This window comes from Fundulus heteroclitus, chromosome 5 (assembly GCF_011125445.2).
Source record: "Fundulus heteroclitus isolate FHET01 chromosome 5, MU-UCD_Fhet_4.1, whole genome shotgun sequence".
NCBI lineage: Eukaryota > Metazoa > Chordata > Actinopteri > Cyprinodontiformes > Fundulidae > Fundulus > Fundulus heteroclitus.
The window spans coordinates 122,501-139,671 of record NC_046365.1 but is presented as its reverse complement, the minus strand read 5'-3'; the positions used below and the strand labels follow the sequence as shown (position 1 = coordinate 139,671).

The following is a 17,171-nucleotide window of genomic DNA, read 5'->3' as shown; positions in this document are numbered from 1 at the left end:
AGAAGAAGAAGAAGAAGAAGAAGAAGAAGAAGAAGAGCTGCTCGTAGCAAGCTAACGGTTTTCCGAGTTGAGCCCTCAGGTTTTGGGAGCTTGTGGTAGCGTTCATCGCGTCGTGCTGACATGGCTTTACTAACGCCGTTGTTTGCTTTTCTCTACCACCTCCCGCAAGTCTACAAGTGGCTGCTGAAGCCTTACTATGTTGCTTCCCTCTTTATGTCTGTAGCCTTCCTGGCGATCCGTAAGACGCCTGGAATCTGCGACCATCTAGCCTCTCAGCGGGAGGACGGGAACTCCTGCGACTTTGACTGGGTGTGTATACCGGCAGGGGGCAAACGGGACTTTTCAGAACCGACCGACCGACCACCCTGCTGGTGGGTGGGACCTGCATGGTTCTGACAGGCCAAACGCCGAGTGAGAACGCTGACATGTTGTTGTCTGACTCTGATCCTGGTCTGGCGCTGGTTGTGCAGCGACATCAGTCAGCTGGTCAGGTCTCTGTGGAGCTTAAAGCTGTTCTGAAGGACAGCAGTTGGAGCAGAAACGGAGCTTCTTTAATTCAATAAACTAACCCGGAGGTGTTAGACAGCAGAGCCCCTGTGGTCACTGCAGTTTAACTTGAGCAGCTGCGATCCAATGATCTATAGACTTGGATATGGAATAATCCAGGCCAACCATTAACTAAAGTATTTAGAGCTTTTGCTTGAGCTTCCTCCCTTCATTCGGAACGTAATCAGTTTATGATCCAGAGCATTATTTATAGTGCTAATAGGGCTTTAAGTTGTTTTCCCCCGCACTGATCACCGCTGCATCACAGGAGCAGTTAGGCTGACGTTAAAGGGACAAATCTCCAGGGTTCCAACACGTTTTATTTTAGAACTCTACATTTTCCCCAACTCATTTTGAGGTTTTATCCAGTTACAGAGTTAATATATGTATCTGGTTTGGTTTTATTGTCTTTTCTACAAATCAGGGTGCTTGCATGCTGGCAACGCTGCAAGTTCCCTATTTCAAATCCCACAGTCTGCCACGATGGGTCCCTGAGCCAGATTTAGCCCCACAAAGGCAAGGCTGATTTATAGCACATTTCATTAAGTGCTTTATATGATTAAAACATATGAAAATAAAAACAGAATAAAAGCAAGTTGGAATAAAATGTAGAAACAAAATAAAACGTGGGGAATAGAAACTAAAAACAAATATTAAAAACAGTTGGACTACAAACTTAAACTAATGATATTTTAGTGAAATAACTAGAACAGTCAAATCCTGATTTAAAGGGAACTCAGACTTTCCGCACTTTTACAGTTTTCTGGAAGTTTGTTCCAGATAAGTGGAGCATAGGAACTAAATGCTGCTTCTCCATGTTTGGTTCTGGTTCTAGGTATGCAGAGTAGGCTGTAGCCAGAAGACCTGAGTGGTCTGGAGGGTTGATACACTGATAACAAGTCTGTGATGTATTTAGGTGCTAAGCTATTCAGGGATTTATAGACTAACAGAAGTATTTTAAAGTCTGTTCTCTGAGATACAGGGAGCCAGTGTAAGGACTTTAGAACTGGGGTGATGTGCTCTACTTTGTTAGTCTTAGTGAGGACACAGGCAGCAGCGTTCTGGATCACCTGCAGCTGTCTGATCCTCTTTTTAGGCAGACATATGAAAACAACGTTGCAGTAATCAATTTAACTAAAAATAAGCGCATGGATTAGTTTTTCCAGATCCTGCTGAGACATCAGTTCTTTAACCCTGGAAATGTTCTTCAGGTGATAGAAGGATAACCTTGTAAGTGTCTTTAGATGCTTTTGGAGATTCAGGTCTGAGTCCATCACTACTCCCAGATTTCGGGCCTGATCAGTGGTTTTTAGCTGAAGCTGTGTGCTAACGTTTGATCTCTCCTCTATTGGTCCAAAGATTATTACTTCAGTTTTGTTTTTATTCAATTGAAGAAAACTTTAGCACATCCATGCATTGATTTCTTCTAGGCATTTTCTCGGGGCTTGAACTAGTCTATAGTCACCTGGTGACATGGTGATGTAGAGCTGTGTATCGTCTGCCTAGTTATGGTAGCTGATGTTGTTTACGTTAGTACCTCCTAAACCATAGTGGTCAATAAGCTGGACTAAAACTCAAGTTTCCATGTGGAGGATCAAAAGGCGAAGGTCATTTACTGGAATTCCGATTTTGAACTTTCATATATTCCATTTAGAAAAGTTTGTCCCTTCAGACCTTCTTCCATATTTAACCAGACTTTGAAAATTATCAAATGAAATCGAGACTTTTCAAGGGCTATAGGAACAACTGCGGACGGCGAGAAGCCCTTATGTTTGATCTTACTGCTGTGTGCAAGAATAGAGGTTGTGTGGTTGGATTCAGGCTTCAGTTAGTGATGAGAATGTGTTTTCAGAGAGAAGTGGAAATCCTCATGTTCCTGAGCGCCATCGTCATGATGAAGAACCGCAGAGCGAGTGAGTAGATTCCCTAAAGTTGTTCCTCTAAGCTGCTCCTGCAGTGCTTTTGGCCAGCATCATGATTATGATCTCTCACTTCCTACACGTTCATTGTTCATTCACATGATCTGGATATAACATGTTGTGATGGTGTATGTATGTTGCTTTGTTTGTGATGAGGTGTTTTTATGGATATCTCACATTCCTGTTGACAAAGAGTGTGAGATATGCATTTTTTCCCCCTTAACTATCCTACTGTGTTTTTTTTCTCTACTCTGCAAAAAGGCATGGCCTTGTGGCAGCAGCCTCAGTTAGCTGTCTACCCATGTTTCTTTCTTGATGTGCTGTACCGAAATGCAAGTTCCCACCTGGGGGGCAAATAAAACCTTTCAATTCAATGAGCAACCCAGAAAAGACACAACCTGTGTCTGCAGCAACAAGCACTCAGAAAAGCACCAAACTGACACAATGCTCCAAATCCAACGCTGAGTTCAGAACTCCCAGCCTTGCAGGATGACATTTGGGCCGAAGCTGAATGTGTTTCTGTTCCTCTCAGTAACTGTGGAGCAACATGTGGGAAACATCTTCCTCTTTAGCAAGGTGGCTAATGTGATCCTGTTCTTCCGCCTGGACATCAGGATGGGCCTGCTCTACATGACGCTCTGCTTAGGTCAGTCCAAGCTTTCACTCCATAGCAGAGTTCCTCTGAAAAGCTTCCTCACTCTTCCAGCCTTCCAGTGTATTGCTGCCATCTGAAAGCACATGTATGAGCTGCTTTTTGGCCCTTTACTTCAGACACCAGTCATGACAGTCGTCATGACAACTCGTCGTTTATGACAGACTGTAGTGATTGATGGGAGCCTAATATTAACACACATTCCCTTAGTATTTTTACTCCTTTCTGTAGTTAACTCTGTAAGAAATGTCAGAAAGTAGAGCAACCGCAAAGAGAAGCAGCAGCTTTGTTTTGATGCCAGTGTCAAATATATTTATACTGCACATTTCAAAACGTGACTAAAGTGCTTCATAATCACACCAAGAACATTGCACTGATGGGCTGTTTTCAGTTCAGCTAGAACAAGCTGATCTCTGGTGCTACTTGTATGTTGCAGTGTTTCTGATGACCTGTAAGCCTCCTCTCTACATGGGACCAGAGTACATCAAATACTTCAGTGACAAAACCATTGATGTGAGTAAACAAACACGTGTCACCAGCAAACTTCTACAAAGATTTTCTAACCCTAACTGTGTGTGTGTGTGTGTGTGTGTGTGTGTTCAGGATGAGCTGAACAAGGACAGTCGTGTGACTTGGATTGTTGAATTTTTTGCCAACTGGTCTCCAGAGTGTCAGTCCTTTGCTTCAGTGTATGCTGATCTCTCGCTAAAGTAAGACTCCATCCAGGATCTCTCACTGTTCACATTGGAAGATGTGCAATCTCTGGTTAAAACCGCACAGTCAGTTCTTTGGAGGCTGTTTCTTCAACATTTCTAAAAGCAAGTACTGCACCAGCTTAAAGATGAAATGGATGTACGGTTTAAAACTAGGAAATGCACATGAAAAGGAATGTTCATTGGGTGGGAGTAGTAGTTGGTGTTTAGAAACCATAAAGTAATGAGCTGACAGGAAATGGGAGAAACAGCCAAACATTAACCATGTTAAATGCTAAACACAAGAAAGCAGCTGTAATGAAGCAATCATAGGCTGTGGGTGATTGGATCAAAGGCGTATTCCTACAGCAGTTTGATCCTTCAAGGATGTTTCACAGCCAGTTAGATTTCTGTGCCATTTTGAAATAAATGAGCTGACTGAGCAGCCGGGCTGGATAGAAGCTGCAGTCGTCACTGATTCCACCTGCTGTCGCTCTTCTGTAGGTATAACTGCGCCGGCCTCAAGTTTGGCAAGGTTGACATCGGGCGCTATGGAGAAGTTTCCAGAAAGTAGGACATATCTCTGGATACATTTTTTTTTGTTGATATTTCTCCAGATAGATTGATTTAGAAAGGGGGCTGCTAATGATTGTTGCTTCATCTGTGCAGGTTCAGAGTGTCAGCATCTCCTTTGTCCAAGCAGCTTCCATCTGTGGTACTGTTTCAGGGGGGTAAGGAGGTAATGCGGCGCCCACAGGTGGACAAGAAAGGCAGAGCTGTATCCTGGAGCTTCACTGAGGTCAGACTGAGATCTGTGACTAGTTGACAGAACATATGCTCCTATTTTCACAAACTCATTTTTAGGTTTACATTTGACTTTTCTTGTTTATTGAATGAAAGTGTTCCGTCCCATCTCTGTTAGATGTTTAATGTTGATTTAAAATCCGAGCATTAGAAAGCCACTCAAACTCTGCTTTGAAACAACATTTGAGAGGCTTATATCAGTAACTGTTCACACGTTGGGGTTTCACTAGGAAAACATCATCCGAGAGTTCAATCTGAATGAGCTCTACCAGAAGTCCAAAAAGTTCAGCCGGAACAAAGTTGAGAAGACGAGCCCATCCCAGTTCCCACCAGTCCCTGAGGAGGAGGAGCCTGAGCAGCCAGGAGCCGGAGCCCAGGTGGAGGAGTCCAAGAAAGACAAATAGGATGCTAGCATCACCAAGCTTGAACTTGTAGTACCAGACTAATCATCTGCCTCATCTACACTCTTCTTATCAAGTTGTTCAGTTTGCCCCCAATCCAGTCTGCAGATTAGTTACGGCTGTGGTAAAAACATCCAAACTTAATATATCCTTAATCAGTGTTTTTATTCTGTCCTTAAATGAGGAAGTGACTAAGACACTTTTATATTGTTGGGGGGGGGGGGCGTGTTCCATCTTCATGTGAAGGTCCATTCCATACATGGGCCACAAATGTCATGCTGTGTTGTTTATTGTTACTAATTTAGCTTATTTCAAAATGTACTTAGTCTATTCCTGTGAACTGATCCTAACGCTGCTGAGTGGATATTACTGCTCATATTGATTCAAAATGCTAAAGCTTAATGAGCTAAATGTATGAGTGGCTTTAGCCGCTACATTAATCTGACATAAAGCAGACTTATGTCAGAGGGAAGGTCAGCAAGCTAAAACACTCCAGACCAGCAAGCCTGATCCTTCATCAATTGCAAATAGTTCAGAATCCAGGATTCATGTCAGATGTTCCAACATGGAGCATGGGCTGAAAACAATTGGCTGGATTTAGCTTTACTCTGTTTCTGTAGAAGCCAGTGTCCCACATGTTGGCAGTTTCTAAAACGTGGCTTTAGAAACTGCAGGAGGACCATAAGTCCAGACAGCAAGGCTTGAGACATCCATGCAGCCGTTGATCTTTGGTTTTAATCATCTGCCTTTCATATTAAACATGTTGACCTTTTAAGGATCTGCTCCTAATATTAAACATGTGAACGTTGAGCTTCTGTTAACATTCCAGTCCTGAACTGTTAAACAGTTTGGGTTTTGTTTTTGAATGCACTGACTGTATTCCTGTTCTATGTTGTTCCTAAACATCTTTTTTGAAGGTAGTTTTTACGTTTGTGTTACGTTGCATTTCTCTGGAGCAGGGATTCCCAAACTGTGGTGCGTGCACCCCCTGGGGGTGCGCAAGCTGAAATCTGTAAAGACGGTTTGACAGTGTTTTTTCCCACACCATAAACACGTGTAAATAAACATTTCCTTTGTGGAAACTAAAATCAAAACAGCAAATTTAATAAATAAATACAATGTATTGACATTAATATCTGTTAATTCTGCAAATATGCTCAATTGGCTGAAACCAGGTAATCGGCTGGGACACTGAAGGGGGTGTGCGGCTAAAAAAAGTTTGGGAACCCCTGCTCTAGAGCTTACGTCAGACCTGTACTTATTTATACTTGTGTAAAGAGTGTACATGGGTGTCTGCCTTAGAAACGTTTGGCCTCCTTTGTTACACAACAAATAAAACCCAAATGCACCCAAGTTCCAAAGCTGCTGTCTTTCCTCCAACAACACGACTGTAGTTGTCTTGCAATCAGAAGGTTGTGGGTACAACTCCAGCTTCCCTGTCAAATGTCAGTTTGCCCCTGGGCAAGGCACTTAACCCCAAGTTGCCTACCGATCTGCGTATTGATGTATAAATGTTGGCATCAGTCAGTGCGATTGGGTGAATGTGACTATAGTGTAAAGCACTTAAAGTGGTCAGGCTGACTGGAAAAGCACTAATGAAGTTTAATCCATTTATCATTTCACAAGCGGAATAGTTGGACTCATTCTGTGTAGCGTTCAAGTCAGAGGTCCAATCCTTCTCATGTTCTGCAGCTGTGAGTCTATAGGACAACTAAAGGTTGGAATAGTAGCTTGCTTCAGATTGTAACCGAATTTCTATGTGCCTCAGTACGTCACTGTAATCATGTTTTCTTAAGTAATCGATTTCTTGTCCCACCTGAAGTCTTACAAATTTAGTGGTTCCTCTTCACTGTTGTGACACGCTTGCTGAACAGGAGGGATCATAGCAAAGCTGAGATCCGAAGCTGTCTAATGATTTTTTCCCCCTACTTCTGAGAATTAGTTTTTGGATAGACTTGAACTGGATCTGGCTGTCTAAGGTTGTTTGAGATCTAGTGGAATTATTCACTCTTAAGTGGATCAGAACTGGATTTTGGGGAGCCCCATTTAAATTAGGTGATTGGGAGGCAGAATTTAAGGCTAACAACACAAAACTCAAATGCAACAAACTCAAAGCCCTGAGGATTGTAATGCTGTGGTTACTGCTTGGCAAGTAAGCCGTTTTCCCCCTCCTTTAATTAAGGACTATTAGTTAAAGTCACAGGGCTATTCACATTAAGGAAACCGCAATTAATTTAATGAGCTCTGTGACAGAATGAATTGGGCGATGCCACGGAGTTGATCTGCTTTTCCTGTGGGAAGGGTTTGAAGGGTCTTTGTTCTACAGATCCTTCATCTGTAGAACAGTTTTACCATCTGGGAAAGTAAGTTTATTGCCAGCATAGTTACTTTTTGAATAAGACATGTTTAAAACTTTCAGCTGTGCTGCCATCTGCAGTGTTCCTTCCCCTGATCCTCACTGACTTTGGAAATATGTGCATCGTATTAAAGCAACCATCTTTAAGTTTACTTAAAAAGACACCAAATCATCAATGATCTCCTTAGCAATCACAATCAGGATTGATCCCTGAATCCTACTTTGACCGCCTCTCATCAGCCCACTGAGCCTCTTCTGTTTAAGTGTTGATTATGTTTCTAGTTGGGTTTTTCTGTAAAGAAATCCTGTTTCCTTTAACAGACTTCTTAATTTTGGTTCATAAATTGTTTCTATCCTTTTGTCTTTCATAGTTTTCAGGGCAGACTGTCTTATCTGTCTACAGTGATGTCTTCCTTGGTTCACATGGATGTTTGGTGCTTCCTTAAAATATCTGCAGCGAATAGAAACAAACTCCTCCACTTGGGGCAGGACAAAAATAAGGGGTAGAGTGCCTTCTCTTGGTTGGGGAGGATGTTTTATCCCTAGTGGAGGAGTTCAAGTATCTTGGGGTCTTGTTCACAAATGAGGGAAAGATGGAGCGGGAGATAAACAGGCGGATTGGTGCTGCGTCGGCTGTGAAGCGGGTGCTGTACCGGTCTGTTGTGGTGAAGAGCAGGGGCAGATTTACCATTAGGCGAAACTAGGCAGTTGCCTAGGGCCCCCAAGTTCCTGGGGGGCCCTAAAACTCCTTTTACATGTATGGTTAATACAGCTATTACTTATTTGTGCACATTAATTACGTTTTTGATTAAAATTCTTTCGCTAAAATGCCACCAGAATGCTTATAATATTGAGTGTCCCCCCCCCCCCCCCCCCCAACAGTCTCCACTACATTGAATCAGTCCATTTGCTGCGCATGTGCAGAAAGGTCCAGGCAGACCACAGCAAACAATTTTAAAACAAATAACAGAAAAAAAAGGAAGTAATCTACCCTAGTGGTGCTCAAAAGAAGAGAAAGGAGAAGAGAAGTACACTCACCGGCCACTTTATTAGGTACACCTGTCCAACTGCTCGTTAACACTTAATTTCTAAGCAGCCAATCACATGGCGGCAACTCAGTGCATTTAGGCATGTAGACATGGTCAAGAGAATCTCCTGCAGTTCAAACCGAGCATCAGTATAGGGCTGGTCTGAGTATTTCAGAAACTGCTAATCTACTGGGATTTTCATGCACAACCATCTCTAGGGTTTACAGAGAATGGTCCGAAAAAGAAAAAACATCCAGTGAGCGGCAGTTCTGTGGGTGGAAATGCCTTGTTGATGCCAGAGGTCAGAGGAGAATGGCCAGACTGGTTCGAGCTGATAGAAGGGCAACAGTGACTCAAATAACCACCCGTTACAACCAAGGTGGGCAGAAGAGCATCTCTGAACGCACAGTACGTCGAACTTTGAGGCAGATGGGCTACAGCAGCTGAAGACCACATCGGGTGCCACTCCTTTCAGCTAAGAACAGGAAACTGAGGCTACAATTTGCACAAGCTCATCGAAATTGGACAATAGAAGATTGGAAAAACGTTGCCTGGTCTGATGAGTCTCGATTTCTGCTGCGACAGTCGGATGGTAGGGTCAGAATTTGGCGTCTACAACATGAAAGCATGGATCCATCCTGCCTTGTATCAACGGTTCAGGCTGGTGGTGGTGGTGTCATGGTGTGGGGAATATTTTCTTGGCACTCTTTGGGCCCCTTGGTACCAATTGAGCATTGTTGCAACGCCACAGCCTACCTGAGTATTGTTGCTGACCATGTCCATCCCTTTATGACCACAATGTACCCAACCCATGATGGCTACTTTCAGCAGGATAATGCGCCATGTCATAAAGCTGGAATCATCTCAGACTGGTTTCTTGAACATGACAATGAGTTCGCTGTACTCAAATGGCCTCCACAGTCACCAGATCTCAATCCAATAGAGCATCTTTGGGATGTGGTGGAACGGGAGATTCACATCATGGATGTGCAGCCGACAAATCTGCGGCTACTGTGTGATGCCATCATGTCAATATGGACCAAACTCCCTGAGGAATGCTTCCAACACCTTGTTGAATCTATGCCACGAAGAATTGAGGCAGTTCTGAAGGCAAAAGGGGGTCCAACCCGTTACTAGCATGGGGTACCTAATAAAGTGGCCGGTGAGTGTAGAAAGCTGCTCTCAAAGTTACCAAAAATGACTGTCTTCGGCTTCTCAACTGCAGCAGCAGCAGTGAGCCGCAACTGGCAGCAAACTCAGCAGTAATGTTGGCTCCTGTTGGGGAGGGTCCGTGGTGAGGAGAAGAACTAGTGAGTATTAAACCGTTGAAGGGGACGTTCCCCCTATATTAAGTATTTATTTACCTTATTAAAGATGGATAATTTTAAAGTAAGTTTCAAATTTTGTTTGTATTTGCTACAAACGATGAGAAATCAATTATTTAGTTGTTATTTTTTCATGTTGATATTCAGGAAAACCTCAGGCCTTTGTATAGTAGTAGATTTGAAAATGCTGTATTTTTCTCTGAAGTTGCATGAAATCCTCAAATTTCTACTTTAGAAATTGAGTAAATATACATTTAACCACTGAGTAATAGCCATATACTGTGTTTGTTTTTAGAATGAGACAGAGATGGGCTCATTCTAAAAACAGAGAGAGTTCCAAAATGATCCAGCCAGGCTTTGATAATGATGATGTTCCACCAGATTAAGAGGGTACAGCATCATCCACTGTGCTAGTAAACAGTCAGCACAGTGGACTTCCTGAAGATGACCCAGCTCTGACCAATCAGCTGTCTGACCATCCACGCTGCTCAATAGTATGGAGAGGGTCGCTCCAGGACAGGATCAGACAGGGGCAGATTTACTTCCAACTACTATTTCATTCAAATGAAAAATGGAGAACAGCTTAGCAGATCATGTGTTGTCTACTAGAAAAAGGGACAAATGAAAATGAGTGGAAAACAACATGAAAAAGTATAAGAGAGGGACAAAAGGTAAAACAAATAATGTATTTCTATTATATTAAAATTCCTGTATCTGTATAATGGGTCTGTTTTATGTGTTGTCTTCACAATTCAGAGGGCCCCATGCCTTTCTTTGCCTAGGGCCCCAAATTTCCTAAATTCGCCCCTGGTAAAGAGAGTGCTGAGTCAAAAGGCGAAGCTCTTGATTTACTGGTCGATCTACGTTTCCACCCTTATCTATAGTCATGAGATTTGAATTGTGACCGAAAGTACGAGACCCCGGATACAAGCGGCTGAAACGAGTTTTCTCCGTAGTGTGTCGGGGCTCTCTCTTACAGATAGGGTGAGGAGCTCGGTCATCTGGAGGGGAATCAACTGGCTCCACTCCACGTTGAGAGGAGCCAGTTGAGATGGCTTGGGCATCTGGTTAGATGCCTCCTGGACATGTCCCACCGAGAGGAGACCCAGAGGAAGTCCCAGGACACGCTGGAGGGACTGTGTTTCTCTGCTGGCCTGGGGAAGTCTTAAAGTTCCCCCGGAGGAGCTGGCCCAAATGGCTGGGGAAGTCTGGGCCTCCCTACTAAGGCTGCTACACCTGTGACCTGATCTCAGGTAAGCAGAAGAAGATGGATGGAATAGAAACAAAATGGCTGACACTTTGGTCACACCTCAAGTTGATTTCCCCCTTTTTTATTTTTGGAATTGTATTAGCTTTCATCTCTCTCAGGCAACCTTTCCAGTTACTCCAGATCATACTTTATTAGGGTTAGGGTTCAAAGTGACTTTCAGAGAACATAACTTTGGACCACTCAGCAGTTCCCCCCTGTTTGTCATCAACCCAGGCGAGACGCTTCTGATGCTGTCTCTTTTTCCAGTGGCTTGACTCAAGGAATGCGACAGCTGAAACCCATGTCTTGCATATGTCTTTTGTGTCTTGAAGCCCCGGCTCCACCCAAATACCCTTAATAGCTTCTGGCTCCTGTTCTGTGACCTTTCACGGGGTCAACAGTAAGAAGTCTATCATATGGTGGGGAGGAAAGAAGCTTCGGACTGCTGTGCCGATTTCAGACACCCTTTAACTGCGACGTTATGTGACGGAAATGCACACATTTCCCAAGGCCTTCCCAAAATTCAATTCACTCAAGATATTTTGGTTGATTTCCGTGAGGGGGCTGTGCTGTCACACAAAGGATTGTGGGATACCTTCTTAGTGCAGGTATGGGATGTCACAGGATTCCTAGGCTAAACTAGCCAAAGGAGGGAGCATACAGGCTTCTTTTCCTACCTCCTCCCTTACTGACCACACTATTTGGACAACACTTATGGCAACTGCAAGACGCTCTTCCACTTTGGCTAAAGAGTCCTTAAGCAATAAGGATATTTGGATTGAGCCACTGTACCTGGATCCAAGCACCTGCAGGTGCTTGGATCCAGGTTAGACTCACATCTATACAGAAAACCTCTATTATTATCTTCAGCTGTCACTTTATACATGTTGTATTAATTAATACTGTGTATTCTTCAGTGATGGTATCAAGGCTTTGGTTGATTGTATCTGTAATACTTTATCGGCTGGTTGTGCTGTTCTTTTTACATCTCTCTTTGCAGGTGAAGAAGCAGACTGAGGATGTATCGTTCTCTCCCTTTTTCTCTCTTAGCTTCTTGTTTCAGTGTCCATATAATATGAAGTATTTACTGCATTAATTATAATAAAGCTTCTTGCATGTATAAATCAAGCGGAGCACTGTGACGAAAGCGGTAAGGCTCTGTTGTGAAAGTAAAAGCTGTTACGCTGTTTTTGGCATTAAGACAACAATTCTTATTACCATATTGCCAGACAGGACAAAAAAAATAAGAGTAATTATTACAGATATTGATGGCAGTGGGCAAAAATAATCTACAGCCTCTGGCTGTGAATACAGCTTTTGTAAGACAGTCTAAAGAAGAGGATGCTCTGGGTTTTCCTTTATGCTCATTTTACAAACAATCCTACTGTGCACAATCATTTCCAGAGGTTCTAGATGAGTGCCCCGATCAGAACCAGCCTTCATCAGCTTGTTGAGCTTCTGAAGTAACTGGCTCTGATACTGCTCCACAGCCGACATACAGATCTGCAGCATCTTGGTGTAAAAACTGAAGGACCTAAGCTTCCTCAAGAAGTCAAGTCTGTTCTAATCCTTCTTGTTAACGGGTTCACAGCTGCTTCTTCAGTCCAGTCTGTTGAAAAGATGAACATTGATGTAGTTATATTCCTCAACCCCCACTTTTCCCATCATGGAAATAGCGTTGGTCTTTTGAAAGGCGTTGGCCTCTCTTGAAAGCTACAATCATCTCCTTTATTTTATTTACATTCAGGTTGAGATGAATGTTCATCAGCTTGGTGAAACAGCTCATTGAGTTCTAACACTTCTCATTCATTTGCAGAATTAGCTGAGCATTTATTCAAGAATTGGGTACTACAGGGTCATTTTCTCTTGATCTGAAAAGGGATGTGCCATTCATTTCACCTGCACCCTACAAAAGAAAATGATTTTATACACACGTTGTCCATATGTGTAGCTCACAGGGTAACCAGGTGGGAAACTAATGACTAACATCATGTGGTTGTGGTAGTAAAAGTATTTTAGCCTGAAATGGAGTATAACTGGGTTTCCATCTCAAGGTCACAAGGAACAATACTGTTCTTGTAAAGTAGCAAAAATACCAGGAAGATATGACAAACATGCTGTGATAATATACAATTAATACCATCCGCTCAAGTTGTCCACATATAACCATTTATTTTCAGACTCGGGCTGACATTACTTTCTATCTGAAATTTTAATTTCCCCCACAAAAACGATCAACTTTTCTAAGAACCGTATCATGTAAATATGCAGATTTCAACCAAATACGGCTGCCTCTAACCTGGAGAGCCAGATTGATAATGTGTAGTACTTTCGCTTTACTTCTACACATTACCATTCTCGTCTTTTGTGAACGCACAAATACTGGGAGAATTCAGTTTGCAGGCAAGGTTAGGCTGCCTCCCAGCGGTGGCTGGAAGTGTAAAAACAGTCCCATGTTGAACCTGTCACAGGAAGCAAGATCCTTTTCAGAAATGCGGCTCCAGCCTGGATCTTGGAAAACAGATTCAGATCCTGACAGAGGGAACAGAGAAGCTGGAATGTATCAGCCAATCAGAAGACATGCTTTCTTTTTCTTATCCCAAAGCTGCAAAAGCCCCCTTTAAGACTCAATATTAAAAACTAATCATCAACAGCTATGTTTTCATATAAACCGATTAAAAAACATGTTCAAATTAAATACAAGAAATAAACAAACAACTCTTAAAATGTTCCTTTTCATATGCAATTGTTCAAAGAAAGAATTTTCTATAAAATTTGGCTTCATCATCAAGAGCCAAGACGGTTTCCATGTTCACTTTAGTTTGTTCAACTAGATGGCATGTTCCTCGGCCTGACGCAGGAGCCAGCGGTAACTTGTGCAAACAGTACGTTTCAGTCTGCTAAGAACACTGCGTTTTACAAAAACAAATCCACATAAAAAAAAACTGAATTCTGTACAGACATGGAATTAAATTCACATCGAGTAAATCAGTAACACAGCAAAAGACTGGCAATCAGCACGTTATTTTTTTTTCCAATGCTAAATCTTTCTCCCGCCATGATGTTGCATTGTGCAGCAACATGGAGAGAAAAGCTCCCTGGAATCTGTGTAGATTGTTCAATGTTGGTTTTCACTTTTTTCCATTTGATTGCAGGAGTGATGACCTATGGGTTGGAGCCACAGGTTATAGGGACTCATTATCTATGCATCAGGCAACATGTGGTGACACAAGTACCCCTGTTCTGTGACGGGGTTCTCACCGCCGCTGTTATCAAGGGAGATTTAGCCAATAAGATGGACCGACCACAGATTCCTCTTTGATGAGGTTCCACTGTCTGTGCAGGATTTCCACCACTCATCAAAAACCTCTACAGTAACCAGACATTTGATTAAAATATTTTTAAAAAACTCATTCCATCCAAAGTGCTCACCTGAACGTTAGGAAAAGCTACACTTTGAAACTTCCTCTAGAGGTTGCTGGAGGCCCGAAGAGGACCCAGCTCCAAATCCCAGCAGCATGATCCTGCACCACTGTGGTCAGCTCCAGAAAAAGAAGCCTCCTACTTCAGTGAGGCTGAGGATGAAAATCCCAGAAATAAGATAAACATGATTTCTTTTTAATCAGATTCATGACGTCACAGATCATCTGGTCAGTTCATCTGCAGTGTTACTGAGGACAGGTAGATGCAGGACAAACCAGCTAGGTTCTTTAGGCAAAATCTTCCAGCTTGCCAACAAAGACTACAAAGGAAGCCAGCTGGACATCATACAGAAATCTCATAGGTGGTGCCCCCGACACCCGTCACTTTCTTTACTCCACCACCCCGAGGCTTGTGGATTGGACTTGGTGTCATTGGCGAGCTCATGTGGTCTGTTCCAGGTCTGCTGGGCGCAGAGAGCAGATGTGAAGGGGAGGATGGGGCAGAGGAGCAGGAGAAGGGCTGGCCACCATCGGTCCAACTCCGAGGTTTCATCTTGATCAGCTCACCTCTGGGTTCATGAAAACAGAGAAACAATAAACACCAGCAGTCAGACACGACTTGACTACATGTTCTCTGCTAAACTTCAGGATATAATGGAAATGCATGCTTTTGTCACAGTAGACAGGCAAACTGTTGTTTGGTTTGGCTGAAATCAAACACATTCAAGTGGTTTCAGAGGAGGACCAGGATAACCCTGCTGGGTAATGGACACCACTATCTTCCTGTTCTGGCAGGTAAGGACATCCCAACAGTAAGGACACTTCCTAGACATGTGCAGCACTGGGGCATTACTGGCACATGTATAAGAGACCTAGAACCAAGTACTTAGTCATATGTTGGAGGCCAACAGTTTAGAATGATCAAGTTTTTTTAGGATGACCCCCTAAAACATACAGGAAGATTAATAGAAACAGGGAAACACCCTGTTAACCATAAAGTTTTGATATGTCAGGATATAAAACATGGTCTTTAGCAGGTTCCAATATTATCCTATTCTAGACTCAAGAGTGCAAAACATACACAGATCCCACCAGGTCATTATTAAAAGTGGGTGAGCAGGAGCCAGGTGACTCCTGGGTAACCATTGTCAGTGAGCTCCTCTACAAGAGCAGGGGTTAGGCAGCTGGACGACTAGAAGGATACGTATGTTTTAACCCCATGCCAAGGAGAAATCTCAGCATTGACTACAGACAGATAGTTTACTGCTCATCAATCTTAAAGTTTGATAAACAACGATGGAAAACAATTAAGAAAGCTGTCAATCTTCTCAGGAGTAACCCAGCAAAATCCCCCTAATGACAACACTTCTCAGAGAAGCTGAAAGAAAGCCAAGTGTGCCATCCCAGTTTCTACAGGCCTCCATTAGCCTGGTAAATAATGAAGTTTGTGACAGGTTGGCTTGTTTAGAAGGACTGAGGGAGGAAACCTCTTCTCTCTAAAAAAGAAGGCAGCCCATCTTAGGTTTAGGGCTGGGTACAGAATTCGGTACTTTTATAGGCACCCACCGATTCCCGTCGGTACTACCTAGTATCGACTCAAGTAAAATAAGACAGTAGCATGTTTTGGTACCTGAACGCATCACTGTGACACTGAGGGAGAGGAAGAGTGGGCGATTTTCCATGCTGAACATGAACACAGCACTGCACGCACAAGAGCGTGATGACGTCAGTAGCTGCTGGTCCAGTAAGCAAAGCAAGCATGGCTGATAATAGCAGTCAAACGTTTCATTATCCTAATAATAATGAAACAATATTTTGAGCTGGTACCAATTCCCAGGTACCATAGCTGTTGAAATGTGAAAGGTACCCATCCCTACATAGGTTTACAGATTAGCGCCTGAGTAAACCAGTGTCCTTAGAGATGTTTGGTAACGGCTAAACAAAGAGAAAAAAATACAAAGAAACCAGTCAAAGTCCAGATCTCAACCTGGTTGAAATGTTGTGGTGGGAGCTAAAGAGAGTTCTTGAGAAAATAACAGGTGAGGGTTCTAACAAGCTTTTAAATCATGAGTTGTTTTATTTTCCATTCTGACTTCATCTTCGTTTAATAATCAACCTTAGTGTTAAAGATTTGTGCATTTTTGTACACTGGTGTGTAGATTTCTATCATATTTCCAAGAAATGGTGAAAAGCTGTTCTAAACCATGCTCCTGATACAATGACACTGATAGGGTGTGGAGGATGGAACTGTAATATCACAGGACAGGACTGAAAATATACGCATTGACATGGAACAGTCATGCAGCAACACCAACGCATGAGGCAGATGATGGATTTCATGCTATTATTTCACATCAGTACAAATGTTTCCCAATCACATCTATGGGGAAATGATTCTGCTTTCCACTATGTTAGATACAGTTACACCCTTATGAGCCAGTCCACATCCTTATCAACCCCTCTAAACGTCTCAAGATCTGCATGTCCACAACATCCTTTAGATCAGGGGTGCCGGATTCGGCCCTCCGAACAATTTAGTCCGGCCCTGTGGCTAAATGCATTATCATTATAAAAAAAAATATATATATATATTTTTTTTTTTACCAGTGTCCTGTCTGGCAATGTGGCAATAAGATGCCACAAAGAGCTCATCAGATTTGACTTTCACAAGTGGACAAGATAAAAGGAAGAGAATGATAAAACAATTATTGAAAAAAACATGTACTTCGTTTAATTGAAAAGCTGTAGTTCCTATATTGTCCACGAGGGGCGCTGTG

At 42.7% G+C, this 17,171-nt stretch overlaps 2 protein-coding genes across 11 annotated transcripts in view; one reads left to right on the top strand and one right to left on the bottom strand.

Annotated features, from left to right (window-relative positions):
• LOC105921095 (thioredoxin-related transmembrane protein 2-B) lies at positions 1-6,367 on the top strand. 2 transcript variants are annotated; one of them, XM_012856782.3, is made up of 8 exons: positions 1-309; positions 2,399-2,459; positions 2,998-3,111; positions 3,554-3,630; positions 3,721-3,827; positions 4,314-4,379; positions 4,479-4,608; positions 4,844-6,367. In XM_012856782.3, exons 1-8 carry the CDS (start codon positions 121-123, stop codon positions 5,015-5,017), a joined length of 918 nt encoding a protein of 305 aa, XP_012712236.1. In that variant the 5' UTR covers positions 1-120; the 3' UTR covers positions 5,018-6,367. The 2 variants fall into 2 exon arrangements, with proteins under 2 accessions (XP_012712236.1, XP_035992585.1); XM_036136692.1 differs by lacking the exon at positions 2,998-3,111.
• Positions 6,368-13,119: 6,752 nt separating this feature from the next.
• zdhhc5a (zinc finger DHHC-type palmitoyltransferase 5a) overlaps positions 13,120-17,171 on the bottom strand; it is a 65,115-nt gene continuing 61,063 nt past the window's right edge. For 6 of the 9 annotated variants that reach the window (XM_036136689.1, XM_036136688.1, XM_036136687.1 and 3 more), the window contains one exon: positions 13,120-14,963. In XM_036136689.1, the coding sequence (XP_035992582.1) occupies positions 14,738-14,963 (226 nt within the window). In that variant the 3' untranslated portion in view covers positions 13,120-14,737. The remainder of the gene's footprint in view (positions 14,964-17,171) is intronic. The other 3 variants (XR_002427430.2, XM_012856781.3, XM_021313111.2) reach the window with 3 other exon arrangements.